The sequence below is a fragment of the Lolium perenne genome, chromosome 5 (genome assembly GCF_019359855.2).
Source record: "Lolium perenne isolate Kyuss_39 chromosome 5, Kyuss_2.0, whole genome shotgun sequence".
NCBI lineage: Eukaryota > Viridiplantae > Streptophyta > Magnoliopsida > Poales > Poaceae > Lolium > Lolium perenne.
In genome coordinates this window covers 226,415,619-226,439,443 of record NC_067248.2, presented here as the reverse complement: position 1 = coordinate 226,439,443, position 23,825 = coordinate 226,415,619, and the positions used below count along the sequence as shown (strand labels likewise).

The 23,825-nt window shown below is 45.2% G+C and overlaps 1 protein-coding gene across 1 annotated transcript; it reads right to left on the bottom strand.

Moving 5' to 3' along the window:
- Nucleotides 1–8,071: 8,071 nt before the first annotated feature.
- LOC127298260 (protein neprosin-like) lies at nucleotides 8,072–22,780 on the bottom strand. The gene is made up of 5 exons (XM_051328167.2): nucleotides 22,538–22,780; nucleotides 9,155–9,316; nucleotides 9,026–9,079; nucleotides 8,731–8,877; nucleotides 8,072–8,449 (listed from the first exon to the last, which is right to left on the bottom strand). The coding sequence occupies exons 1-5, from the start codon at nucleotides 22,778–22,780 to the stop codon at nucleotides 8,072–8,074; spliced, it is 984 nt and encodes a 327-aa protein (XP_051184127.2).
- Nucleotides 22,781–23,825: the final 1,045 nt, after the last annotated feature.

Here is a 23,825-nt window from a genome sequence, read left to right as displayed (position 1 = left end):
CAAGCAGCACCTGGCGGTGCAGAGCCTGCCACCATACCATCTGAACCTACGTGGTACCGTGGGGAAGCAAGTTAGAGCCATGTGTTGGCCATGCCCTAAGTGGGCTCTTATGCAAAAGCTAGCTCTAGCACATGCTCTTAGGCAAGTTATCTCAATGAAAGGTGATCATCCATTGAGAAAGTAGTGCATTCTTATAACCAACTATTGTACTTGTTGGTTACAAGTTAGCTATAGATGACATGACATTTTCCTTATAGCCAACAACCAGCTATACTACTGGAGTTGCTCTAATCAAATGGATATGACTATTTTAGTTACCCGACTAGTCGTTTTGCTTCTTGTGCCGTGCAGCTGTGGCCAGGCAGATTGGTGAATCTGCTCCAGGCCTCGATCAATGGTGTGCTTATTTTTTTCGAAATGGGAGCTTAAAGCCCCAGCCTCTGCATCTAGAAGATGCACACGGCCGTTTTATTATGGCATAGTTTAAAGTATCAAATCATCCAGCAAAAAGATATTACACCCCGCTCACGGGTCAATCAAAGTGGCTGTAAAAATCAGCCACAGAAAGAAAGATGAAACCAAATAAAGTCTAAGTGCCATCTCCAATGCGTCTAGATTGCAACCAGCCACCCTGGCTGAAAATAGCCCGAACGACCGCCATCAAACGATTGCATCCGGTATCCAAAGGTTCCCGCTGTTCCACAGGGAGGAGGTATGACCATAGGTGAATCAACGAAGCCGCCCTGTGAATAACCTGTAAGAAATTTGGATTAGCACACCTATTAAAAACGACCTCATTCCGACAATTCCAAATTGTCCAAACTAAAGCACAAACCCCAATGCGGATTCGTTCCTTTGTTTTTTTATCAATCCCATTTAACCAATTACCAAACAAATTAGTTATGTTCATGGGTGGAGGTATACTAAAAGTAAAATGCACTACTCTCCAAACTAAACGAGAAAAATGGCAAGAAATGAAAAGATGATCTATTGTTTCTCTTTGACCACAAAAGACACAATCACTACATCCATTCCATTTTCGTTTTGCCAGGTTATCTTTTGTTAAGATCACCTTGTTGTAAAGGAACCACATAAAGATCCTAATCTTGAGTGGTACCTTTATCTTCCACAAGTATTTTTTCAAAAAAACCGTATGACCATTCAAATAATCGGCATACAAAGATTTAACTGAGAAAATACCGGTGGAGGAGAGCTTCCATGCAAAACTATCTGGTTCATTTGATAAGTGGACAGCCATCAACCTGCGCACTAAAGAGATCCAAGCATCCCATCTATCTCCAGTTAACATCCTATTAAATCTTATATTTAGTGGTACATTACCAAGGACGTCGGCTACTAATACATTTTTAGTTGTGGCCGCATTATAGAGATTAGCATATTGGATGTTAAGGGGCGTGTCACCTAACCAGGTGTCTTCCCAAAATCATGTTTTCATACCGTCTCCTACAGTAAAAGAACCTCGCTTAAAGAAATCGTCTTTAGCCTTCATAATCCCTTTCCAAAAGGGAGAATCTGTAGGCTTAGACTGAACTTGAGACAAAGATTTGCACCCAAGATATTTGTTTGTCAACAACTCTTGCCAAACACCTTCCTCTGTCAGCATTTTAAATAGCCATTTGCTAAGTAAACATCTATTCTTAATATCTAGCACCTCAATGCCAAGACCCCTCGGTCTTTAGGTCTACAAACAATGTTCCATTTGGTTAATCTATATTTCTTCTTCTGGCCATCACTCTGCCAGAAAAATCTAGACCTATAGAAATCAAGTCTTTTCCTTACCCCCTTAGGTATTTCAAAGAATGAGAGAAGAAACATTGGTAGACTAGACAAGACCGAGTTTATTAGAACGAGCCTATCCCCATAAGATAGCAGTTTGCCCACCCATGCAGCAAGCTTTGGCTCAAAACGATCTTCTATCGGCTTCCATTCCTTATTTCTAAGTTTCCGAAAGTGAATAGGAATTCCGAGATATTTGAAAGGAAGTGAGCCAATCTCACATCCAAAAATACTCCTATAATCGTCTTCTTCATCCTTGGCCTTGCCAAAACAAAAAAGTTCACTCTTATGAAAGTTAATTTTCAAACCAGATAGTTGCTCAAAAAGAGAAAGAATTAATTTCATGTTTACAGCTTTTGCCAAATCATGCTCCATGAACAAAATGGTATCATCTGCATACTGTAGAATCGATATACCCCCATCCACCAAATGAGGAACTAAACTACCAACTTGTCCATCCTCTTTTGCTCTTGCAATAAGGATAGCAAGCATGTCTGCGACGATATTAAAAAGAATAGGTGAAAGTGGGTCTCCTTGTCTAAGACCCTTTAGTGTTTGGAAATAATGTCCAATATCATCATTGACTTTAATTCCGACACTACCACCCTGAATGAAGCGTGCTATCCAATTACACCACTCAGGTGGGAACCCTTTCATTCTAAGAGCTTGTTGTAAAAAGGACCATTTCACCTTATCGTAAGCCTTTTCAAAATCTATTTTGAAGAGAACCCCATCCAACTTCTTCCTATGAAGCTCATGAATGGTCTCGTGTAAAACAACAACCCCTTCTAGGATGTTTCTACCAGGGATAAAGGCAGATTGAGTTGGACGAACAACCTTATGTGCAATGACTGTTGCACGATTGGTACCAACCTTTGTGAAAAATTTAAAGCTAACATTGAGTAGACAAATTGGGCGATATTGTTCTATTCTGCTCGCATCCTCTTTCTTAGGCAAGAGAGTGACGAGGCCGAAATTAAGCTTATATAATGGTAAATCACCCTCTTGTAACTGGGCAAACATAGCCATCACATCAGATTTAATGACCGGCCAGAACCTCTGATAAAACTCAGCAGGAAACCCATCTGGACCTGGAGCTTTATTATGTTCCATACTAGAGATAGCCTCAAACACCTCCTGTTCTGTAAAATCATTCCAAAATACTGTCATGCGTGTGGTACAACCCCTAGCGAAATTGCGACGACATCGTGACTTATGCACGGCCTTTAACTTTTCTTATACCGAAATATTCACGTTTGCATCTCTGTCCCGGTGATGGGTCGTATCTCTCCCCCGTGTTGTGTTTTGTTGAGTTTTTGTTAGGGCATCTCCCGGCGCGATGCAAACGGACGTTGAGCGATCGTTTGTGTCCGCCGTGACCGGAAATGCGTCTGGCATCACCTTCAGCGGAGCGATGCAAAGTGGCCGGGCCATCCACGGAGACGCAAACCTGGCCCAAATATGCCAGATTTGCGTCTCTGCGGACGCGCAAAGTGTCCGCTCGGTCCTCGCACGGGCCCGCCTGGCAGCGGCGCAACTGTTTCGTCTTCCGCGGCATTACTTCCGGGCGGCGCGTTGCAGCCTTTGCAGGGCCGCGTTAATGGCGTGTCTCGGCTTCCGCGAGCGTGCGCAGCTAGTAGGCATTGCACTGGCAGGCTATTGAAGGCGAGATGGCGTCGGAGCCTCTTAAAGGGACGCTGCCGGCGCCCATTTCCCCGACCAAAACCATTGCCAAATCTCAAAGTATCCACCACACCGACGCCATGGGGAAGAAATGTTGGCCGTTCCGGAAGACGAAGAACGAACAGGAGGCTAGCGGCTCGCGTTCCGGCAAGAAGGCACGGGTCGGCCGGTACGTCCGCGTTGACCTCGCGCGGCAGCTATGGGAGGAAAACCGGCCGGTACCATGGCCGGACGCGAACTTGCCGGGAGGGGGCTGGTACCTAACCTCGCGGCGCGTGCCGGGCCCCCCCCCCCCCCCCCCGTGCCGCGCGAGGGCCGAGAGCGGCGGGACGAGGTGCGCCGCCGCCGAGCGATCTTGCCGCCGGATCTGCGGGAGCATCCGGCGTACGGGCTAAACTCGTACAGCTGGATTTCCTTCGGGACGTGGGAGTTCGACGCGCGGCGCCGCTCTGCCTACCTCGCCGACGTAGACTACTTCGAGCGCGAGATCGCCGCCGAAGAAGAAGAGAACGACCAGGAGGATGCGGACGAGGACGAGGACGCGCACGAGGACGTGACCATGGCGCAGTACGACCAAGACGACGACGGGCCGGCGTGGGATCCGGAGACCCAGCCGCCGGACATTTTCGAGGAGGAGGCCATTGCCATGGCACTGGCCAACAGCGAGCAGGATGAGCTCAACGAGCTCGCTTTGTGGGACGGGCTCGCAATCCAGCTCCGCGAGTCAGCGCTCGCGCAGGGGAGGCCAGCGACTCCTTCGGCCACGCCGACGCGTTCGCTCCGCCTGCTGCTCCAGCGTGGGATCCCTAGCCACAGCCTCCTGCCTGTGTGGCGGTACCTCCTCCACCGCCGGCGTATGAGCTTCCATGGCCGACGCCGCAGCTGATTGACCTCGTCAGCGACGAGGACCAGTAGGCAGCACGTATTAGCACGCCTTTCTGGCTTTTTTATGTTTTTTTTTTCATGTAAATTATGGCCTATGAATGAAAAAAAATTATGCGTCGTGCCGCTGGAGCCACCCCGACGCAAACGGACCCCCACGATTTCAACCATTTGGCCCGACGCAAACGGACACGACGCGTCCGTTTGGACGTCCAAATGCGTTGCGCCGCTGGAGATGCCCTTACGCCGGGATGGCCGGTGCAGTACTCAAGAGACAGATAGTCGCTGACATACATATTTCGCCCGTGAAATCTGCTCTCGGGACGAGCAAACTAAGAGCATCTCCAGCCGCGTCCCCCAAAACGTCCCCCAAACCGCGTCGGATTGAGAGTTTGGGGGACGTGTTTTGTTCGTGCCGCCTTTGGGGGACGTCGCTCCCCAGCCGCACCCCCAAACGCCGCCCCCAAACATTTAAAATACTTCTTTTTAACACAGAACCATTATCAAATATAGCATATGAATAAAAATATTTGCGAGGATTGTTTTCAAATTAAATTACAACAAACAATAAAACAAGTAAATAAATATAATAAATAGGGGTAGATGCTACATCAAGGTGCCACAGTATTTCCTTTGATCCTCCACAAATGCTCAACAAGATCAGCTTGAAGTTGCTCATACACATTGCTGTCACGGATCTCTGCGTGCATGGCGATAAAATCAGCAAAATCTGCAGGCAACTCATGATCAACCTCCGCAAGAGGGCATTCACACTCATAGGGACCAACATGTGACCTAGCATGATTCTTGCGGTCATCCTCGATGATCATGTTGTGCATGATCACACAAGCCTGCATCACCTCCCACATTTGGTCGTGAGACCAGCTTAGAGCAGGGTACCGGACAATGGAAAATTGTGCTTGAAGCACACCAAATGCCCGCTCGACATCCTTCCTGGAAGCCTCCTGTCGCGTACCAAAGTGAGAATTCTTCAGACCTGATGGATTCGAGATTGTTTTGACAAAAGTGGCCCATTTTGGATATATACCATCGGCTAGATAATAGCCTTTGGTATATTCGTGGCCATTGATCATAGTTGCATGGTGGAGCATACCCTTCCACTAGTCTGCTAAACACCGGAGACTGCTGCAACACATTGATGTCATTGTGTGATCCCGCCATGCCAAAGAAAGAATGCCAAATCCACAGGTCATAATCTGCCACAGCTTCAAGCACCACACTGCAATATCCATGACGGCCTTTGTATATACCTTGTCAAGCAAACGGGCAGTTCTTCCATGCCCAGTGCATGCAATCGATGCTTCCAAGCATTCCAGGAAATCCTCTGGCAGCATTTTGTGCCATGATCCTTGCAGTCTCTTCCTCAGTTGGCCCTCTCAAATAGTATTTGCCAAACTTTCCCACCACAGCTCGGCAAAACTTGTACATGCACTCAATGGCAGTAGACTCACTCATGCGAAGGTAGTCGTCCTGTGTATCGGCAGGTGCTCCGTATGCAAGCATCCTCATGGCGGCGGTGCACTTCTGAATCGACGAGAACCCGAGAACGCCTACAGCATCGAGCTTGAGCTTGAAGTAGGGGTCGAACTCTCGAACGCCGTGGAGGATATTCATGAACAGCCCCTTGCTCATCATGTACCGGCGCCGAAAATTGTCGGCATGTGTTGCCTCGTCGGCGAAGTAGTCGTTGTGCAGCATGACATGCCCCTCCATCCTCTGCCGGGGCTTTGACTTCCTTCTTCCCGGCCTTGATCCTCCGCGGCGCGGCCTCTTCCTCTTCTCCGCCTCAGCGTCAAACATGTCCTGGAGGGACGCGATGATCAGCAAATGCTCCCGCAGGTCGTCATCGAAGGCTTGCTCGTCCTCCAGCAGCAAGGCAACCATCTCATCGTCGATGTCCATGGCTAAGCAAAATCAATGGTTAAAATTGCACCGAGGCAGACGACGCAACAAACATCGGCCAATCGCGCCTACCTGGCAAGTCGTCGAGCACCTTCTGTGCGCGGAGGTGGGGCGGATTTGACGGCGCGTTCTGGGACGCGCTGGCGACGCGGCGGTGGCACGACCGGCGGGAGCCCCAGCCGCGACAACGGTGTCGACTCTCAGCAGAGATCAGACGCCCAAACGGCCGGGAAATCCAGCGGCGGCGGTGGGGTGGGAGGCGCGGGAAGGAAGGAGCGACGAGAAAAGAGGCGCGAACCAACGGTTTATGCAAATAGTCGCCGACATGTGGGAGCCCGCCTCGCTTTTCGTTGTGTCCGGCGTCCCCGGTGCATCCCCTGTGGAACGGGGACGGGCTCGGGGCGCCGGACACCGTATCGGGCCGCGCCGGACAAAAATAGGCTTTGGGGGACGCGGCTGGAACGCATTTTTTGTCCGGCGCGCCCCAAATCCCTTTGGGGGACGCGGCTGGAGATGCTCTAATGGAACCAGCGTCGGTTCAAAAATGTAACCAGCGTGCTCGACCTTGCCAAGGGAGCCCCTCAAAGTTCAACCGCTCTTTGATCTTTTTTTCTCTCGTTCCACAGAAAGGTTTGAAACCGACATAAGCAGAGGTGAAAACCTGCCTTCTGTAATTTAATATTGGCTGGTTGGTTCCAAATAAATAAGAAAAACTTAAAAATAAAAACGAAAATGTGCATTTAAAATTAAAAGTAAGTATATACATATACATATAAATTTCACTTTTTACTCTGTAGTTGTGCATTTATGACACATATTACTCTATTTAGTGGAATTTCTACTAAAAACTCTTATTTAGGAGACTTTAAACGTGATTTAGCCCAATTTAGTATCATGCTTGTTAATATCAGATAGGATAGGCATGATACCTTGGTGTGGAGCGACAAAATATGTAAATATTAGAGAGTCTAATGGCTGATTATTTTTATAAATTTTTAATCCATATGTTTTATTCATCACTATCGTCTTGATATTTTTGTACCCTGAGTATCACCTAACACCTTCCCCAATGTACACACAAAAGAACAAGCGTTCAAAGCTTTTAAAATGGGCATCTACATGAATTTTACTCGATGGGTAACTAGTGTCACAAATGCAAAATTACAGGGTAAAAACTGGACTTCACTCTAACATATATCATCAAGGTTAGAAGATAAAGTCAAATTATACATCAAAAAATCAAGTTAGGGTTTACCAAATCATTGTTTGTCTAATAATAAGGTTCCTTCTGACTGGAACGGTGTTGGTTTTTGTTATATTGATGTCAGTGATGTGCTAATCAGATCCACATAGGTTGTGTATCAACTTTATAGAAACATCCTAGAGATACCATGAAGAAAATCTATCTGGAAGTGGCCATCGATTCGGAGTTAAAGAAGACTCGTCCACTTTAAGAGCAGCCATCGGTGACACTTCATTGTCCTATAACAATTAGACGTTGTGAGGAGCTTTTGGCCTTGGAGGTTTTTCTAGCTCTAGCTTTTCCATCTAGGTTAGAGTACATGATGAGCCATTGCATGGTTAGTGAGCTAAACAGATATAAATGGTTTATTAATTGTTTCGCTTTTGTCCTTTATTTCTGCTTATATTCTTATTTTTGCGGTTCAGTTTACCTTGTTACTTTTGTCCTTTTTGGCAGAAAATATGAAACAAATAGGCACAATTATTTTGTCACTAAAATAAATTTAAGATTTATTGAATCACAAAAATCAAGCACACTAGTATTTCAACCAATACATCCACTTGGTCCACCATAGTAAAACACGTATCCCCTACCAAGAGCCAGACTAAGAGTATCTTGTTTGTAACAGTCTGGCCTGTCAGCTAAATCCCTCATGTCAAGTAAGATTGGATCATAAGTATGACCGCCGGAGTTGTATTTCTTAATATGTTTGAAGTAAGCAATTTTCTTGTCACTATTCTCCATGTTGGGAAGGTGTCCGCTACCCATTGGAGGACCATGTGTATTATTGAAATAATTCACGAATCCAGTCAATGCTTCTATAACTGGCATTTTGGAGCAAAGCCCTATAGGGAAATAACCCAAGAACGACGGGGTTTCTAAATCATGCCGGTACACCACCCAATCTCCAGAGTTTGGATCCTGTATTTGACGAGTGATGATTACTTTCACGCAAAAGAAGAGTAGGAAGTTTTAGTTGAAAAATATAATGTGTGATGTATAATTAATAGATTTCTAGCTTTCACGATATGATACTAAAACACCAAAGAATATAAATTAGTAGCTAACCCATATTAAAACTTCACACTCATAAAATCCAAAATAATTTATAATTACTACATAAATTTTAAAAAAATTTAAACTAGCCATGTATATTTAGATGCAGTCTTGTATTAGTGTCCCTAGTGGAAAAAGGGATGCACCTTATTAAGGCTAAGCCTGATGTAACGGTCTTGCACGCCATAGCTTGATGGAGGAGTAACGACTTGCCCAGGCACTAGTGCAGCTCCCGTTGTAGGAACATAACCTGGGCACTGCAAGTTATAGCAGCCGGCTGACTTGGAGTCCTTCTGAGAAATGATAAAAAAAACATGTAATCTTGTGGATAAAGAAAATATCTATACTTAAACTGATAAGCCTACAAACTTTAAAAGCAACACCAAATTCGGTATGCCTCCACATTATTATTTTTTATTCAAATGGAAAGGTTACACTTACCGTCCAGTATGTAAAGAAGTGAACCTCTGTATTATGGTACAAAGAGGGTGAAACCTGCAAGCCAAACTAGCATAAATAAAAAGGCTTGAATAGTATTTGAGTATATGAGGATGGGTGATATGCTTATACGTGAAATCCAGCTTCAATCATGTTGTAGTGTCCTCCATCTTGACAATAGATCTGTAAGGATGCTCCAGATTCTTGAGACTCAGTTTGATTTGGTGAAGCCCATATACTAATTTCAGCACGAAGACCAAAGTATTTTCCTGGAACCGTGTGCCACATTGCATACTAGCATAAATAGTTATAGATCCTTAGTGATTTTTTGAGAAAATTGTAAAGCTCGAACAATATTAACATAACACATATAAGTGCATATTCTTGGAGGACTTATCAGGTCCTCCTTCCTAGCACTAATCTAGCATGGTCTCACAGTGTGTAAAGTCTACCCTAGTGCAACATGGATCATGGTGGTAGTATGTATGTTTTTTTGGAGGCAATTAATGTGCTCTATCCATGTGTGGCTCAGGTGATTTTTGTAGGCTTGTGATGATATGGAGATCTGACCTCGAGGCGCAAAGTGCTATGTCTACTAATTCTTGGCACATCAAGGTAAGTTAACAACAAACCATGCCCTACGTGCCCTTTTCAAATCAGCTGGGATTGTATATAGACCCATGCTTAGTTTATTTAGGTGTATGCTTTCATATTTGGTATCCGTCCGATTTCCTCACAATTAACTAGTAAATGTAGCATTCTTAATAGTATTAATAACTCCTTCATCACGAGACAAATGAGTTGTACCAATAATCTATATAGGATTGCAAAAACATTGTGATATTCACCTTCTCTCTTTGACTAATGATAATAATTTAACTTGATCAACAATGATTTAGGTTAGCTATCCATGCATGTAAATTTTTGTTGCTATTTATGTGAGAGTTAAGTATATGCATGTGTTGCTTGGATTCTATAATCTCTTGAGCTCATATTTGTGTTCAAAATTCATGGTGAAAATATGTGTATTTTATACATGTTTACGGCAAAATTCTCATCTAGGAATAATTAGTAAAAAAATACCAACATAAAGCACATGAAAAAATAGAGATAGAGACATACATGGGAAATAATATTGCTTCTTTCATCTTGAGTTTTAACGAACCAAGGCACATGTCTATCAAGAGTTGTGTTCTGCAAGAGAAAATGTAAGTTCTTCACTAGTAACAAAATTGTGGTCGAAATCTCCTAGATATAAGTACTTCTTTCAGCATGTGATTTATTTAAATTTATAATTGGGCACATGACTAAGATAGAATGGTAGCAACTAGCTACAAGTATAATTAATTGTCATGACTAAGTATTCAGGTATATATGGTGATGGGCTGAACCAGAAAGGAATTGAACAAAGGAACATTACCATCAAAAGATTAAAAAATATTACCTTCTCATCCATTTGTGTATTGCCACCTGCATCTATTGATTCGACCGAAGTGAGGCAGCATGACGCAAGAGAAAACCACACAAAGATTGATATTCCAACATAACCACGAACTATAGGTAGGAGCACATGTATTTTTTGTAAGAAACTTGACATTGTGTGATTCCTTACTTAGTTGTTTTATTTGGAGAACACAATATATAGAAAGTGTATGGCGACATTTTTCTGTGAAATATTTTTATTACACCTGCATATACACTCACCATTTAATGAGTATCGATTTGGTGATCTTTTCTGGATCTAAAATATAGTCATGTGAAATATTTTTATTACACTCACCATTTTATATATAGAAAGTGTATGGCCACATTTTTATGTGAAATATTTTTATTACACATGCATATACACTCACCATTTAATGAGTATCGATTTGGTGATCTCTTATGGATCTAAAATATACTCATGTTAAATATTTTTATTACACTCATCATTTAATATATAGAAAGTGTATGGTCACATTTTTCTGTGAAATATTTTTATTACACCTGCATATACACTCACCATTTAATGAGTATCGATTTGGTGATCTCTTCTGGATCTAAAATGAGTAGTAGAGAAATCTTCCCATGAATGTTTGGTAATAATGGACTACATTTAAAAACAATAAATGTGCATTCAGTCATGCCATGGACGTTCAAAATAATGAGATGCATTAATATCTAATAAATGCAATATTTCATATGGACAGATATCTGGTATATTTTCTTAATCCACATACATGATTTTATTATTATCTGTTTAATTATTGTTGGCTTTCTCTAATGCTTACCAAAAGTTCAGAAACACGATGTTTGCTTACAATCATCATACACTAATTTTTCACTTTTCAGTTTATCTCATCCAGTATATAAATTGTTGAGTTATGTTAGTTTTTTTTGTAATCATTTGCATTGATGTGAACTGTTGTCTATGCACAACCCTATTCTTCCCCTTACATCCCGCACTATATGCATCAGTATGTCTCATAGATTTATTTAACAATGTTGAGTTCATTTTCGATTCATATGCATGATGAAACTTCTGTGCCTCTACTCAAATGGATAAAAAATGATCCTGATGAGGCTGCTGTGAAGACAATGGTGCCACCACCATCTTATGAAAACCTCAACAAGCACAAGGCCACGGGCCAGCTGGGTGGTATCCTTTTCAGGAAACATGTATATTTTCTTAATCCTCATACATGGTTTGATTTTTGACTGTTTATTGCCGGCTTTGTCTAATGCTTACCAAAAGTACATAAACACACACAACCCTATTCTTCCACTTACATCCAGCACTATATGCATCAGTGTCTCATAGATTCATTTAATATCACTGTTGATGTCTGTCGCTCTTCAATTTTCATATACATACTGAAACTGCTAAGCATTCATTGGTCAATACGATTGCAACTGCTGCTGATGAGGCATCTGCAGAGGCTGCCACCAAGTTACTGTCAGCCCCACCTTCTGGATGCGTATATAAACTCAAGTCCAAGTACCAGATGGGCCGTAACCATCCAAAGGTTCGGTATATTTTCTTAAGCCACATATACATGCCATGATTTATGTCTGATATTATCACCAGCTCTGTCTAATGATTTTTTGGAATTCAGAAACACCAAATTAGCATGCTTATATTCATCATACACTAAATTTTCACTCTTCAGTTTGTAACATAGTGTTATGCACTCACTTGTCAACATTTTCATTGCTCTAAACTATGCACTTTACATAAGATAATTCTTCCACTTACATTCAGCGCTACGCACCAGTAGTACCTCCCATGTTTCCTTCACCATCCCGATGCCGAGCTTACGGGAATATGGCGGGCCCATGTACATACCCCGCATATAACACCTCCTATGGCTCTATCTACATTTGTAATAACTCATTCGTAGAGTTACAGGTATGTATTCTCACTGGTTTAGCATGAATTGGCATATAGTAAAGTCTTATTTTCAGTCTTCCTGCTTCTTACATTAGTATCAATCTTCACATGCAGATTGTACCTTGTGAACTTCATCCAATAATTAACTAGATGTGTCCGCATGAAGGGTCTTTCACTATGCATCGCAATGGAAAATTGATGAACACCTACACGGTCTATGAGGTGTATGTCTACAAGACGTAGGCCATCACATATTTGTATGGACATGACTGGAGAAAGTTTGCTTTTGACTACGGTCTGAAGAAGGGCGACGAGCTGAGGATCAGAAACTCAAAAGGGCAGATATACGTAACTGCTTACAGAGTTGGAGACACTTCCAAATATATAATATGTAACTTTTCTTTTAATCATATCTTTTGATTACTGCATTCCAAGCAGTTGTTCTAAAGCATTCTCTCTGTTCTAGCTTGTTGGGTTTAATATGATCAAAGCTGCAGATCCTCTGACGGAACAGGAACGGATGTCACTAAGGGCACCCACACCAGCACCAGCACCGGCTTCCCACTCTCCTGCATCAGCACCGGTTCCTGTACCAGCCCCATTTAATGCATCTACCCAACAGGCCCCTACATCAGCATCGGTTCCTGTAGAGGCCCCGTATACTACACCTGCCCAGCAGGCTCCTGCATCAGCACTGGTTTCTCTAGAGGCACCGTTTACTGCACCTGCCCAACAGTCTCCTGCATCAGCATCGGTTTCTCTAGAGGCACCGTTTACTGCACCTGCCCAGTAGTCTCCTGCATCAGCACGAGCTTGTATACCAGCCCAGGCTCCTGCACCTGTCCCTGCAAGATCACCGAGGTCTCGGATCATTGATGTGGCCACCCGTGTGGTGACCAGGACGCATCTAAAGGCTATGTTCATGAGTATATGACAACAAAACTGCTTTCTTCTCTTGATGTCTTCTCTGCTCAAAGTCTCACATGGTTTAGTGCATTAGTGCTATTGACTAATTTTTTATGGTATCTCTTGCTTTGAATCAGAAATTGCCTAAAAGTATCTCCAAGGATCTCAATGTCGGCTGAAGGGGCAAGATATCCCTCATCATGAAGAGTCATGGTCTCACCGTGGAGGGACGGTACTCCGTCAGTCCCACAGATGGCCGCTTTGTTGTTACTTTCAGGTGGAAAAAGTTCATTGACGGTGCCAAACTTCACATTGGATCAAAGTTGAAGGTCAAGATCTTTTGATGCGCGCTGTGACATACTGGTCATGAAGTTCACGGTTGTCTAGTTCTGTTGTCCCATGAGCCCTTAGCAAATGCATTTGTAGTTATACTTATATAAGGTTATCTTATCCGAACAGCTAATTAATTGTATGGGTGGTAAAACTGTGGCAAGCTTTTGCTCTTAGCAAGTATGTATGTATGATCAGCTATTATGATAACTAATGGTTGTGTTCATCTTAATTTGCATTTCTATTTTAGAAAAAACTTAATTTGTATTTTGGCTGACGTGTTAGAGAACTATCAGATTGAACCCACAACATGATTCAAATAGATTCATGACACCAAGCCACATGTCTTGACCTTGCTATACACAACTTCCATTAATCAGTGCAAGAAGGCTTACCTGAGCTACCTGAACCATGGCAGATTCGAATCCACCTTAGCTATCTAGAAATACAACCTTTGTAGAAAGAGGATTGCAACCTTCTTGATTTGAAGTATCATGCCCTTCTCTGATTCGAAAGAGGATTGGAAAAACTATTGCCGCCAAAAAAAGGGAGTGACAAATATTTCAATTGGGGCTGCATCTGGCCATCTGGCCTTCGAATTATCCTGCTGGACGCCTTTTGACTCGTACAATTTCAGCCCTCTCCAAAACAGGAATGTCCTATGCTTTGCAAAAACAAAAAATAAGAAGATTCAACATATAAATTTGTTTATGTAAAAATAAAGATTTAATTTATCTGTTTGCAATAGCTCAGAGCGAAATACACTATTTATTGTGTGCAAAATAATCAAGATATCACATGTTTCTTGTACGGGGAGGCTAACATCGGGGACCCATGAGCCAGCAGCGTCGTCAAAGTTTTTAAAGGCGGCAGGGGATCGAAATAAAAAATAAACCAAAAATCAGTTGGTAAAAAGATCCAAGAAAAGAAACATTTATCGTTTTGAGAGGATGACATGCGGGACCCAAGAGGCAGCAGCATCCTCAACGTTTATTGTTCATAGAGGCTTACATGTGGGACCCGTGAGCCAGCAGCATCCTCAATGTTTTAAAGGCAGCAGGAGATCGAAAAAAAATCCAAAAATCAGTTGATAAATAAAATCCAAGAAACGAAACATTTACCGTTCTGAGTGGATGACATGCGGGACCTATGAGGCACCAACATCCTCAACGATTCCAAGGCGGCAGGGGATCAAAAGAAAAAAGGAAATAGCCAGAAATTAATTAGGGGTCAAAAATAAATCCATCAAAGGAAATTTTGATTGTTCATAGAGGATGACACGTGGGACCAACCTGCCAGCAGCGTCCTCGTCGTTTCAAAGGGGGTAGGGGATCAAAATAAAAAAGGCAAATAGCCAAAAATTAGGGGTAAAAAATAAATCCAACAAAGGACATTTTTATTGTTCATAGAGGATGACATGCGGGACCTATGAGTCAGTAGCTTCCTCAACGTTTCAAAGGCGGCATGAGATCGAAAGAAAAAGGCAAGTGACCAAATATCAGGAGCCAAAAATAATCCAAGAAAAGAAAATTTATTGTACATAGAGGATGACATGCGGGTCCCATTTTGCAGCAGCGGTCTCAACGTTTCAAATGCGGCTTGAGATCAAAAGAAAAAGAAAGTAGCCAGAAATTAGGGGGTCAAAAAAAAACTCCAAGAAAAGAAAGATGATTGTACATAGAGGATGACATGCGAGTCCCAAGAGTCATTAGCTTACTCAACGTTTCCAAGACGGCAGGGGATCAAAAGAAAAAGGAATAGCCAAAAATCAGAGGGTGAAAAAACTCCAAGAAAAGAAACGTTTATAGTACATAGAGGATGACAATGCGGGTCCCATGTGCCAGCAGGTTCCTCAACGTTTCAAAGGTGGCATGAGATCGAAAGAAAAAGGCAAGTGACCAAATATCAGGAGCCAAAAATAATCCAACAAAAGAAACTTTTATTGTTCATAGATAATGATATGCGGGACCCATGAGGCAGCAACATCCTCAATGTTTCCAAGGCAGCAGGGGGGTCGAAAGAAAAAGGAAATAGTCAAAAATCTGAGGGTGAAAAATAATCCAAGAAAAGAAACTTTTATTGTACATAGAGGATGACATACGGGTCCTATTTTGCAGCAGTGGTCTCAACGTTTTAATGGCGGCATGAGATTGAAAGAAAAAGACAAGTGATCAAATATCAGGAGCCAAAAAATAATCTAAGAAAAGAAACTTGATTGTACATAGAGGATGACATGCGGATCTCATGAGCCAGCAGCGGTCTCAACGTTTCAGAGGTGGCACGGGAACGAAAGAAAAAGGCAAGTGACCAAATATCAGGTGTCAAAATAACTCCAAGGAAAGAAACTTGATTGTACATAGAGGATGACATGCGGGTCTCATTTAGCAGCAGCGGTATCAACGTTTCAGAGGCGGCACGGGATCGAAAGAAAAAGGCAAGTGACCAAATATCTGGTGCCAAAAATAACTCCAAGAAAGAAACTTGATTGCACATAGAGGATGACATGCGGGTCTCATTTAGCAGCAGCGGTCTCAACGTTTCAGAGGTGGCACAGGATCAAAAGAAAAAGGCAAGTAACCAAATATCAGGTACCAAAAATAACTCTAAGAAAAGAAACTTGATTGCACATAGAGGATGACATGCGGGTCCCATTTAGCAGCAGCGGTATCAACGTTTCCAAGGCGGCACGGGATCGAAAGAAAAAGGCAAGTGACCAATGCCAAAAGTAACTCCAAGAAAAGAAACTTGATTGCACATAGAGGATGACATGCGTGTCCCATTTTACAGCAGCGGTCTCAACGTTTTCAAGGCGTCACGGGATCAAAAGAAAAAAGGAAGTAGCCAAAAATCAGGGGGTCAAAAAATCCAAGAAAAAAAATTCTTTCATAGAGGATGACATGCGGGACCCATGGTCCTGCTTCGTAAACGGCTCGATCGGAGAGCGTTGAACGAGATGGCGCGATCGGAAAAAAAAAACAATGCTAGAGAGGCTGCCATCTGGACCCTACATCCCTGGGTGGTGCGGATTTGCGTTGACTCGGTCGGCGCACCCGAGAATTCATGATGCACAACGTCTCGTGCACCATACGCGATGTTTTTGACATTTTCGTCGGGCTAGGTGGCCTAAAAAACGAGAAAAAAAAGTTTTGATATGCACCATGGAGAGAGCAAAAATCATCGGTCATGGTACATCAGCAACCACGGCGCGACTTCAACTTCATCGGCTATGGCAACTTTTCTTGTAGTGCCTCCTGCCTTTGTCCCACCTTGCCCCCCCCCCCCCCCCCCCCCTTCGCCCCTATATATAGTGACCTATTGGGGCAAATTAAATAGAGAAATATCCCTCTGTAGTTTTCTTTTCTGTGCGTGATGGGGATATGCCCTAGGGGCCCATCACCCAGCTCACTCGCCGGATGAAGAAACCGCAGGAAGGGGTCCACTCACCGAGCGACTGGGCCTAAATGAAGCCCGGAGCGAAGACTTGGAGCGCGGGTTGAGACATCTTGGCCTTTCATGTTGTGTCCGTATTTTTTCTGGTGGGCTAGCCGGGATAATACCCAATAAAACCTTTCAAAACTACTCTGGCGATCAAGGTCTATGCAATCCCGGTCGCAAGTTCTCTTGTACTACTAGATTAAGAAAGAAGCACAGGCGCACAACTATGGGTGTTCGTGGGTTGTAGGTGCAAAACATTTGGGTGAATTGATGTTGTGAGAGTAGTTCTTGTAATAAGACACAAACTTTTACTCCCTTCGTCCCTAAAAAGTTGTTCAACTTTGTCTAGATAGGAATGCATATAGACATATTTTAGTTATAGATTATCTGAATTTTGAAAAAGTTGAGCAGTTTTTTTTCGAAACGGAGGGAGTACTTTCTTATATCGTTTTGCTTAATTAATAGATTGGCTGAAAACTTTTGCCTGTTTTTTTTTAAAAGCGGCCAAATGTCCAAGTAGCTCTCCCGCTGCAATGCAAATCACAGGTTTCTGTATCACGACAACTGAAGGCCGATTCTCCGAAGATTCTCCTACAACACAAGAATATACCGCAAGCACTTCACAAACAGACAGCCCTTGCACATGCACGTGCCTTGCGAACCGTATCAACAATCTTCTGGCTCACTTTATCGTTCATTCATTTCTTTTCTCCCGGGTCGGGAGAAACAAACAGTTATAGACATGACAGAAAGCGATGACTGCACTGAACGGTGCAGTACTATCTTGCTCTCTGCTGCATTTATTCAGAACGGCCCTAGCCAGGGCGGGCGGTGCAGAGTCGGGCGACTTCATGCGCGAGTATACCTGGGCATGGGAAGCCCGGCCCGAACGGCCCGACCCGACCCGGCCCGAAAATCCTGGGCCGGGCCAGGCTTTTTCTCTCTATCGGGCCGGGCTCGCGCCATCATTCTTCAGCCCGTAATTATATCGGGCCGTGCTTGGGCCACAGAAAAAAGAAAATTACCATTAGATCGGGCCGGGCCATCAGGCCAGCCCGGAAAAAATCGGGCTTTTTCGGGCCGCGGGCCGGGCTCGGGCCAAAATTTGCTGAAAGTTGGTCGGGCCGGGCCGGGCTCGGGCAAGGATTTCCCGTCGGGCTTTTTTCGGGCCAGCCCGAAGCCCGGCCCGGCCCGAGAAATGCCCAGGAAGATGCGCGACAGAGCTGGCCATCTCCGACGGGGCGACCGTGCGTCCACCCGGTCGAAAAATAGGTTGGGTCCATCATCCAGTGGAGCGACGCAAAGTGATTGGGCAGTCCGCGGTGACGCAAATCTGGGCGTCCGCGGTGACGCAAATCTGGTCCAGATATGCGCCTCGGATGTGTATCTGCGGATGTTTCGTCGGGTCTGCCCGGCAGCGACCCTGCGACGATGCGTCTTCTCAGGCGCGCCAGCGACTGGCGTCGCTGCGTCGTTTCGGCAGTCTGCGCCTTGTTATTGGTGATGCCTCGCCTGCCGAGCGGCCGTCGCCCACCCTCTGCCAACACAGTAATGGCGTCGCCACGCGTCCCGCGGCCGTCACCTGCCTCCGGCCTATATAAAGAGAGCGCACTCTTCTTCTTCGTCCACTCCTCCATGCAAACCCTATCCGCCACAAGCTCCACCGTAGCGCCGTCTAGCTCTTCCTACGACGCAGCCAGACCCGCGAGGAAGTCCATGGCGGGTCTGGGTGGCCGGCGAGGCGGTCGAGGCCGCGGGCTTGGGCGCCCCCGGGGCCGGGGAAGGGGCCGCCGTGGTGGAGGAGCTACGGCCCCACGGTCACCGTCACATGCGCCCTCCTCGTCTTCGCAGGAGGTGCGCTGCTTCGAGTTCCTCCTCCGCATCGACGACGACCCACTCAGCATCAAGCGGCTCCAGGACAAGTTCGCCAAGTTCGTTGATGGCCGAGCCGGCGCGGTTGCAGCTACGGGAGGCCAGTTGCAACTTCTGCCGGTGGCCGGTCGAAGTCTTGTTCGACGGGCAGAGCAAGATGTACCTGCACACGGGGTGGGACAAGTTCGCTCGGGACCTCGCGCTCGAGGCCAGATGCCAGCTCACCTTCCTCTACGAGGGAGACGGCGAGATGATCGTCAAGGTGTTCGACGATACAACCTTCCGCAGGCACTACCACACAGACGAATCCGGCTCGGACACCGAATAGTTAAAACTGTTAGAGCGTTCTTTTTTGCAGCGAATATGGCTATGGGTTGAAGCCAGTAGTGAAGCTTTCTGGTTGTTCTTCCTCGAAAGAACCAACAGGTTACCGTCACCAGCTGAATTTTCCAGTTTGGATGACTGGAAGTACCTGAGAGTGTTCTTTATTGGCAGCGAACATACGGAACCAACATTACTGGCTTTCCTTATTTTACAATGCGGTTTAAACTATGTATTAGTTTGTGTAAACCATGTTTCCAATTATGTATTAGTTTGTGTAAAACCATGTTCAATATGTAATGTTTGGAATTATGTTTAAATGAAGAAGAGAAAAAAACAAGTAAAAAAATGCGCCCGATGAAGCCACCCAGACGCAAACAGACGAGCAGACAAACACAACCATTTTCCCATCCACAATGCGATGTAAACGGACGCTCACGAACAATTAAATACGTCGTCCCGTTTGAGATGCCCCTATCCTTCATGTACAAGCATTATGTACTGCTACTGTTCCGGTGAATCGCCGGTCCGTGCCTGCCCACCGGAGCTGTGCGGTTCTGGTGAAATTTACTCACGGTCACAGGCATACGGCTCACGGCTGACTGACGATGAAGGACGAAGGTTGGTTTGTAAGAACTTTATTTATACTTCCCTGACTCCCTCCGACTCTAGATTGTCTTCGGATATGATCTTATCTAAATTCCTACGGATTGAATTCCTATGCATAAATCATGTAGGCATGTGAACATCCACTCCAACCTCTTTTTCAGACTCAAGGTGCATCGGGGACACTTTTCCTTGTGTCTTTTCTAAGTTTCTTCCAAACAACCTATAAGCGTAATACACGATTAGAGCATTGCACAAAGTACACCGTAAAACGATGTTTGCGTAAGGAGCTCTTGTTGGTAGGCGGTACAACAATCTAGGCATGGCCGAGTCCACGGTCCTTTAGTACATGTATGTACATGGTGCAACATGGTGGTAGCAGTATTTGGACCAACTTACTTAAGAATACCCAATGCACTGCGGAGATCGAAACTGTTCATTTAATTGGCAAAATATGTGCAAAGGTCATAAAGCAGCTTGTAATGTGGTACTTGAGACAGCGGCAAATCATGATATGTGGATTTGGCATGCTTTCTCCAGCATGGCAGGATCTCACAATGACATCAACGTGATGCAGTATTCAAATGTGTTCGCCAAGCTTGTTGAAGGTTGTGCTCCGCCGGTGAACTATGTGATCAATGGCCCCGAGTACACCAATGGATACTACCTAGCGGGTGGCATCTATCCAAGATGATCGACATTTGTGAATACAATCTCAAACCCTATTGTTGGGAAAATATCTTGGTTTGCCATGATATTTGCACAAAGGATGTCGAGCGGGCGTTCGATGTTATCCAAACTCAATTTGGTATTGCCGGGTGTCTGCTCTTACCTGGTCGAAAGATCAGATGTCGGAGTTCATGAATGTATGAGTGATCATGCATAACACGTTCATCGAGAGCGAGCGGGAGAATCCAGTGATCGATAGTGAGTCGAATCACCGATGGGGTCCTCTTGCAGATGGTGATCACCACGTACGGTCGCATTTGTTGCCTTACGCGCCATGCATCGGGAAATCCGACACGTGAGTACTCATCGCCAATAGCAAGACGATCTAGTGGAGCAGTTGTGGATGCCCAAAGGAAGCGCCTAGTTTTATATGTTTCAAATTATGGATCAAAACTTGTAGAATTATGACCTTTTCTTTGTTAAACTTGTTAAAGAGGATGAGGCGGCGGAAAGCGATTCTAGTAGCTGTCCCCTCAATCCTTCCGCCAGCAGCGGACTGCAGACTATCTGTTTCATGGTTTTTGATCTTCGCCTCCATGCATCTCGATGAAGCCCAATAGAGGGGTATGTAAGAGGGTTTTAGGTCAAAACACACTCGTACGCGGAAGATTGAGGCCAATCGGATGGCCGAGGGGGGAGAACCCCTCCATGGCGCGATTAGGGTATCAGGCCACACCATGGGGCCCTTGGCCGTCATATTGAACTCCTTATGCCCCACCTAGGCTTGTTGGGTCCGTCTATTAATTCCGAAGCGTGTTTCGTTGACCTTGCCCTTTTCGGAGTCCCGAAGCTCGTGGAAAGTCCAAAATACTGACAAGAAGGTTTTGTGTCAAGCAAAGGTAGAACCAAAATAAAGGAATTCGGCTGGAAAAAATTCCCGAAATCAATGTAAATTAGGGTAATTACTCATAATATGATGGAATATAACACAATAAAGTTCAAAGAACATAGTTGCATTTTACATGCATCAGTGGCTACAAGTGTGAGCGTTCATCCCACCATCTCCCCCTCTCCTCCCGCCCCAGCGCATGCGATCCGCGGTCCAAAACTTGCACTTCGCTGGCGCCACGTCTGACGGATGACCTTACCATATGGTATACAAGATTTTGTAGCATGAAATTATACAAAAGCTCGGATTTTCACTATTAAATCGACATATTACTTGGAGTGAGCATACCAGCTCGGTCACCATAACCCTGATGTGACGAGTACAAGGGCGTAAGAGCATCTCCACCGGCAGCCCCCAAATAGGCATCGGCAGGGGCACCGGCATCTCCGTTTGGGGGACGCCGGCACTGCATCCTCTATTTAGGGGAGCTGTTCCCACACCGGCACCCCCAAAACGGCGGCCCCAATAAATGTTTTGAATTAAAATCATAAATAAATGCATAGAAAATTGAATAAGAAACATTTTATTCCCCAAACTAATACATAATTGGGAACCTGGTTTAAATGAAGATATAGTTTGGAACATGGTTTTCCACAAAGTAATACATAGTTTGAACTATAATTGACACAAATATAAAATATTACAAAAAAAACTAAACCTAACCAGGCCGGTCATCGCAGGTTTCTTGTTTTCGCTGCCAAGAAAGAACACTCGAGGGCGCACCCAGTTACCCAACCTGGAAAATCCAGCTGGTGAGGGTGGCTCTGTTGGTTCTTTCGAGGAAGAACATCCAAAAACATGCATGCAGATATTTGCTGTGAAGAAACAACACTCAGTCATCGTCCTCCTCAGTGTTGTCGCCGTGGTAGTGGCGGCGTCTACGCGTCTCATCGAACACCTTGATGCTCATGTCCCTGTCGCCAAAGTAGGAGAACACAAGCACGAAGCCGGTTTGGAGGCGGTGGTGGCGCGCGAACTTCTCCCAGCCGATGTGGAGGTACATCTTGCCGCGCGCGTCGTAGATCACGTCCACGATCCACCGGTAGTAGCCGCACACATCCTCCCGCGGATGCAGCGTGCCCGGGCGCTCGTCGCCGGCGATGAAGTCGGCGAAGGTGTCCGGCAGCCTCTGGGTGCCACGTGAGTCGCCCTTGAGGACGAGGACGAACTCAAACAACACGGGCACCTCCTCGTACATGTACGACGATGAAGACGACGGCGTCGTAGGCGACGGCGTGCGTGCTCCTCTGCTGCGGCCACGGCCACGACCACGGCCGCGACCTCGGTCTCGACCAGTCATGGCATCGTCTTTTCAGATAGTAGCGGCTAGGGTTGGGGAGAGAGGCGCTAGGGTTTCTGTGTGAGAGGGATGATGGGAGGCGGCCCTTTTTATAGGCCGGAGGGAGGCGGGGGGCGAGGGAGCGGTGGCGCTCATTAACGGCGACACGAAGAGCAAGACGCGTGCGACGGGACGGTTCGATGCGCGTCTGCGGAAACTGCACCGCCGCTGCGTCCAAATAACTCCCGTCGCGAGGTAGGCGACGGTTAGTGATATAGGCATTGATACGCGTACAGCACGCGTCCGTTGGGAACCCCAAGAGGAAGGTGTGATGCGTACAGCGGCAAGTTTTCCCTCAGTAAGAAACCAAGGTTTATCGAACCAGTAGGAGCCAAGAAGCACGTTGAAGGTTGATGGCGGCGGAGTGTAGTGCGGCCCAACACAAGGGATTCCGGCGCCAACGTGGAACCTGCACAACACAACCAAAGTACTTTGCCCCAACGTAACAGTGAGGTTGTCAATCTCACCGGCTTGCTGTAACAAAGGATTAGATGTATAGTGTGGATGATGATTGTTTGCAGAAAACAGTAGAACTAGTATTGCAGTAGATTGTATTCGATTAAAAGAATGGACCGGGGTCCACAGTTCACTAGAGGCGTCTCTCCGATAAGAATAAGCATGTTGGGTGAATAAATTACAGTTGGGCAATTGACAAATAAAGAGGGCATGACCATGCACATACATGTTATGATGAGTAGTGTGAGATTTAATTGGGCATTACGACAAAGTACATAGACCGCTATCCAACATGCATCTATGCCTAAAAAGTCCACCTTCAGGTTATCATCCGAACCCCCTCCAGTATTAAGTTGCAAACAACAGACAATTGCATTAAGTATGGTGCGTAATGTAATCAACAACTACATCATTAGACATAGCATCGATGTTTTATCCCTAGTGGCAACAGCACATCCACAACCTTAGGGGTTGCTGTCACTCCCCGAGATTTAATGGAGACATGAACCCACTATCTAGCATAAATACTCCCTCTTGGAGTTACAAGTAT